Below are 6,254 nucleotides of genomic sequence, written 5' to 3'. Positions count from 1 at the left end.
CATTACTAAATACCATATCCCTTAAATGTGCCTTTTAAGGTGTTTCTAATGGGTCTGAAATTCTCCCTGGTCCATAGCGCACTTGCTCTTCAGAGGGTGAGTCACGTTGGAGACAGAAGCCTGTGCTGGGAACCCTCTGCTGGGCTGGAAGCCACCGGCTCCCGCAGCGTCCCACAAAGGCAGGAGGGACCCTGGTGGAGGAGCAGCTCCAGAGGGGACAGTCCTGAACACAAGCAAATAGTGCTGACAGAGGAAATATTAATATTTTTTTACACTGAGGGTGGTGAGACCCTGGCCCAGGTTGCCCAGAGAGGTGGTGGGTGCCTCATTGATGACATCCCTGCTCATGAGAGGGGGTGGGACTAGATGGCCTTCAAAAGTCCCTTCCAACCCAAACCATTCCATGAGTCTATGATTAAGCCTTTTTTCTCTCCTTTTCATTAGTCTTTCCCATCCCTCTCCAGCACCCCTGGGAAGGGTCTCACCCCAGCAGTGTGGGGGCCACAGCCAGCTCCGAGCAGCCCCCGAGGTCCCAGCACCAGCCCCACAGCCACTGCCCAGCCCCGTCCTCTGCTCCAGGGAAACCAGCAAACAGCACAAATGTTCACGAGGAAATCCAAGGACGATCGTGACCCAGCACCGTGCCAGGGAAACGCCACCTTTTACCCCGACAAACCTCTCAGCCCTCTTCAGCCAACACCTCAGAGCAGAAAACATGACTCAGGGTGGAGGCTTCACCCCTGCCCAGCTCAACCCCAGAGGGGACAGAGTGTCCCTTAGGGTTCTGACCCCGCAGAGGTGAGCTCTGAAAATCAGGGAAATCAGGATTTCCCACAAATCCAGAAAATAAAACATAGACGACTTCTTTTTTTTTTTCCTTCTTTCCCCAAGACAAAAGTCCAGGAAGTTTAATTACTGTGAAAGAAACGTAAAGCGACCCGCAATCTCAGTTTCCCTCCTTTTCAGTGACCCGGGGGGGGAGGCAGGGGCAGCCCCAGCCCCGGGGGTTGGGGACACCTCTCTGTTTGCAAGCGCTTCTCTGCAACCGGTCTCAAATGTCCTTCGCTTCTCTCGTTACAGGTCTTCTAAAAATATCAAATATAGATCTTTCCCTCATAATATTTTAAGATACTCTATTTATACATTAATTCTTTCAAAAATAAAAAGTGACACATACAGCAATTCCGTCGCTCGGAGGCTTTAAAATTATTACAAAAAGACCCGAGGTCCGTCCCGCAGCGGCGTGCGACGGCGTCGCTCCTGCACGAGTCTCTCTGCCCACAGGCTGGGGTCTCTTTCACCAGTTTCTATCACAAAATATAATCGTCCCAGCTCTCACCAGGCCACCCAGCCAGCCCACAGGGCTCCTTCTCCCCCCATCACCCTTAGAAATGACCCCAAACGGAGAGGGATTTGCACCCTCCCTCTGCCAACCCCCCGCCGCACGTCCAGGGAGGCAGGAGCATCCTCTCTGGGGGTGGTGGAGCCCACGGGCTCGGTCCTTCGTGTCCTGCGGACCGCAGGCTGGGCACACCAGCAGGAAACATCCTCCCGGGAGTATGCAAATAATTTACCTTGCACAACCAGTGCTGCACAGACTTGGCACAGACAGACTACACGCCAGGCTTCAAGCGAGGAGACCACCTAAAAAGCAGCGGTGGAGGCTGGGGAAGGCAGGGCATCCACCGGGTGCAGCAGGGCCCGGGCAGTGGGGAAGAAGGGACATCCCTGGTGACGGGCGCAGGGAAGCGGGGACATCCCTGGTGATGGGCATGGGGAAGCAGGGACATCCCTGGTGATGGGCACGGGGGAGTGGGGACACCCGCCCAGGGGGACATCCCTGGTGATGGGCACGGGGAAGCGGGGACACCCGCCTGAAGGGGTTTCTCTGGAGCTGCATCTCGCCCTCCAGGAAGGGAGCGCAGCCTGCACACATCACAGATGGCTACCTCTGACCTCAAAAAATTCTCAATCTGCCTTTTTTTTCTTTTTTTTAAAAGAGGTTTGGTCCAAAATATTTTCCACTCCACGGTGCTGGGACCGGCCGAGCCCCGATGGGTCCCGATGCCCAGGGAGCCCCCGGCTCTCGCCTGCGAGAGCAGAGCCCTGCCAGGACACAGTGGGACGGCCACCCGGCCAGGGCTGTCCCCAGCCCCAGAGGGACATCAGCCCCACACCATGTGCTGCAGACACAGCCCACGGGTCGGTGTCAGCCCAAAGCTCCTCACCCCGAGAAGAGACCGGTCGTTCCTGGCTCTGCTCCGGCTGGGGAAGGTCCGGGAGCAAAGGATGCCTTGGAGGTCCCCGGGCTCCCTCCGATGAACCTCACAAGGGTGTCTCCGCAGGGAGCAGCAGGATGGGGGGCTCTCCAGTGTCTGCAGGAGCACGGGGGGTGCAGCACGGGGCTGTGGCATTCCTGGGGGTGCTTCTGATGGCTGCGAGGGCTCCCAGCGGGGACGTGGGCTTTGGGCATCACCCGCCTGCGCTCGGGGCTGGAGGAGCGGAGCCACCTCCCCGGGAGGGGACAGGCAGGGAATCACCCACACAAACACTCGTCTCGGCGGACACGGGGAAGCCCTCGTGGCAGAGGGGCGAGGAGCAGGGTGGGCTGCAGGACTCCTGCCAGCGGCTGCCATGGATACCATGTAAAGCTCAGCGGCGGCGCCTCTCACACCGCGGTTATAGGAACTCCACGTAGTTCTCGGGGATTAATCCCGTCTTCCCGTTGAGGGTCCCTTCCAGCCAGCCGGGCTCCTGGGACGGGTGGACTTGAGGAGAGAAGGAAAAGGCAGGTTAGCACGGGAGGGAGTGACCAAGGCTCTTGGTTTGTGTTTGTTTTAAAATAAGGAAACTAACAGGCCCAGGAGCTCGGGAAGCTGAAGTGTCTCCTGCTCAGCCCTGGGACTCCTCCACCCTCCCCTTACCCAAGGCCACACAGTGGAACCAGCAGAAGGACCCAGGGAGCTGCACTCTCAGCCACCAACTGGGTTTCCAAAATACTTCCAATGCTTCCAATGGAAATGAATTATACTGGGTTTCCAAAATACTTCCAATGCTTCCGATGGAAGTGAAGCATTTGGGACAAAAAGAAAAAAGAAGAAAAAAGGCTCAAAACTTCCTCCACATTTGTGCTAAAATCTCTCCGAAGCCGGGGAGGAGGTGGGCACCTCCATCACCTCGTCACCCTGCACGTCCCAGGAGAGGCGGCTTTAGCAGCCGCTGCCGGGAGGGAGGCAAACACCCTGATTTTATTTCTGTGAAACGAGAAATCTGATCAGTCCGCAGAAGACTTACACTCCTTCTTTATTCAATCAGCTACTGAAAATTTGCTGATTTTACAGGAGCCAGGGTTGTGCCAACGCGGGCAGAGGAACATTCCCCGCATCCCCCGGGATGAACAGTGCCAGCTTGGAATTTCAGAGCTATTTCTGTGACTCTCTGCGGGTTCTGCTCGCCTACACGGTGTCTGCCATCACTGCGACAGCCAAGAGAGCCCCTGCTGTCCCCCCCTTTGCCCGCTCCCTGCCCCACCGGCACGGTGCCTGCCCCCCCCACAGCACCCACCTGCCCCTGCCTACCCTCCCTCAGCTGCCGGGGGGTGAAATGTGTTGAAAAATTCACATTTTTCAGCACAAATGTGGCGGTGCTTCTCGAGTGCAGCCCAGAGATGGCCCTGAGCCTTCATCCCCCCGGTCTCAGCAAATGGGCTGGGAAAGTGCTTTAACCAAAAGTCACGTGAGCTGAGCTACTGCTTTTGCCTTAAAAAATCACTTCTATCCCAAAGAGAGGCATTGATTTCTGCGCAGGAAGTGCCAGCCAGAGCAGGGCACACGAGCAGACAGGGAGGAGAACCTCATTATTGCAGAATTAGAGCACAAATGCAACCCAACCTTCCTGATGTAAAATCTCAGTGTGTGGCAACAGCAGCTCAGGTGGGGGGCCCTTGCTTCAGAACTTGGAGTTTTCCAATTCAGGGGTGATTGCTCCTTAAAAACCCTCATGAACATCCCTTCTCTGACCTGTGACTCTCACCCTCCCCGACTCCAGGCCCCCACAGACCCAGGACGTCCCTCCCATCCAGCGCCACATCAGGGGCACACGACTGTCAGGTGCACAAGATCTGCTGGAAAATCCAGGTTTCACGTAACTAATGCTCTGGAGTTTAACTGGAGCTCTCAAAACATGGAGTTATTTACTCCGTGGGTGCCACTCGGTGTGGGGCACAGCATCCCCACAGCATCCCCGCTCCCCGCCGGACCCAGACGCCGCTTTTCCACGTGCAGCCTCAGAGAGCCTCGAAGCCAAACAAGAACCTGTCTCTAACTATTGCCAAGATCCATTTGCTTTTGCTGGGTTTTATTAAACCCCTTCATCACAACAATATTTCCACCAAGCAGTGCTGTTCCTAACCCATTCCCCCAGCCAATGTGAGCCCCGGCTATGCTGCTAAGTGATTGGAACATGCTGTATATTTTTTTCCCCTTGAATAATCCATTGATTTTTATCTAGCAAACACAATGTATTTAATTCAAACTTGTTCCCCTCCTGGCTGCTCTAATTCCCACGGGCTCTCAAAGGGGAGACCATGTTTATTTATAAGATATCTATGGAGCTGCTTAGGAAAAGTATTTTCTTTAATTCGCATGTATTCATTCTCTTCCCCTTTCTGCCATATTCTCACATGTCCCAGGGCAAAACCAGTGCATGTGGTAGCAGTTTCCCAAATGACAATGCTTAACATATAAAAGCCAAGAACTACTTGGAAAGTAGTAAAAAGTCTTCTCTTTACATTGGGATTATACCTAAACCACAGCTGCTTAATTCCACGGGGCACGGTCTCTTTCCCTTGATGCAGGGAGCAGAAAAATCCAGGTTCATTAACATCATCTCCAAAAATCTGACTAACCAGAGCCCACCTCTCCCAGCTCTCAGCATCCAGAGGGGGGAAAAAACAACAAGCACATGCTACTTTTCCATCTCCTGCGCGAAACATCACGGCAACGGCAGGGCATATTTCTGGTGCTGATACTGGGAAGCTAATCTCTCCTCCCCAGAAGGCCGGTGAGGCCTGGGCTGTATATGGTAACGCTGGGGGGGGCAGCCGCTCGCCAGCCTCTCCCTTCCACCTCCCTCCCGTTCAGCGAGGGTCCGTGTCCCCGGGAGGGACGTGGGGCAGCCCGGCACAGCCGTGTGGCGGTGGCACAGCCCTGGGACGTGCTCTGCAAGGTCTCAAATAGCTCCGGGGAGCGGGTGGAGAGCGGGGGAGCTGCCAAAAGGCAAACAGTGCAGGCAGCGGGGTCAGCGCTGGCCCCCGTCCCTGCTCCACGGCCAGCGCTGACACAGCACGGCCCAGAGGTGACACCCTGCCTCGACAAACTTTCTTTTCTGTGTCTTTTATTTCCTGCTGCACTTTGCACTCCCAAGCCTGCAGAACCTCTGCTCGCTCCTCCCCGCAAGGCTGCACCTTCCCCTGAACAACCTGCCCAAACCCAGCTCTGGTCCTGACGGACACGGTCACTGGGAGCCCATCACCCACGTGTGCCATCACCTCGTGCCCTGGGGATGCTCGGCCACGTCCACTGTTGGGGACACAACACCCCTCACCCCGGGTCAGTGGCTCTGACACCACGGGGACGGGCAGGGCAGTGACAGGGACCTGGAGTGGCACCCGCTGAGCCAGGCTGGGGGTGGCAAAGTGGACATCTCAGGGGGAGTATAAGGAGGTCCCACCTACTCATCCCTCCTACCTTACACGTCTCCCTTGGGATTTATTCCCCTTAGGAAATAAATTGGGATCGTGAAAAGGCAGTTTTCACACCGATCCCAAAGACAGCTGATGCTCAGCTCTCTTCAGCCTGGGAACAGAAAGTAGGGCAAGATACACCTCAGATTTAGGGCCTGGGTTTCATGTATTTCTGCTTTCTTTTTTCATGGGATTTCTAGTGGTGGAATCGGGATTGTCCTTAAACAAGGGACTGAAAGGAAACCCACGAACTGAGAGTCCAAATCATTCCCGGGGTCACGGGGAGAAAACCAGTAATTTGCAAAACTCAGCCCTAAAATGAGTAAGAGCCAAGTGTCCTTCTCTGCAGCCTCACTCCTGCTGCTGCTAACACGGGCTCTGCAGCATCTCCCACCTACGTCACACACACGAGAGATGCTGGGACAGGAGAGCGTCTGTTCTGAGGTGACGGGGGAGGCTCCTGCCCCCCCATTGCTGCCCCCCAGGACTCACCGTTATTGAAGACGGTCCC

At 55.6% G+C, this 6,254-nt stretch overlaps 1 protein-coding gene across 4 annotated transcripts in view; it reads right to left on the bottom strand.

Annotated features, from left to right (window-relative positions):
- Positions 1-1,837: 1,837 nt before the first annotated feature.
- Positions 1,838-6,254, bottom strand: part of ARHGAP26 (Rho GTPase activating protein 26) — a 130,873-nt gene continuing 126,456 nt past the window's right edge. For 2 of the 4 annotated variants that reach the window (XM_014948074.1, XM_014948076.1), the window contains one exon: positions 1,838-2,768. In XM_014948074.1, the coding sequence (XP_014803560.1) occupies positions 2,680-2,768 (89 nt within the window). In that variant the 3' untranslated portion in view covers positions 1,838-2,679. The remainder of the gene's footprint in view (positions 2,769-6,254) is intronic. The other 2 variants (XM_014948075.1, XM_014948077.1) reach the window with 1 other exon arrangement.

Source organism: Calidris pugnax, unplaced genomic scaffold (assembly GCF_001431845.1).
Source record: "Calidris pugnax isolate Ruff unplaced genomic scaffold, ASM143184v1 scaffold27, whole genome shotgun sequence".
NCBI classification, from domain to species: Eukaryota; Metazoa; Chordata; class Aves; order Charadriiformes; family Scolopacidae; genus Calidris; species Calidris pugnax.
The sequence above is the reverse complement of the archived record's forward strand: the minus strand, read 5'-3'. Positions and strand labels throughout refer to the sequence as shown.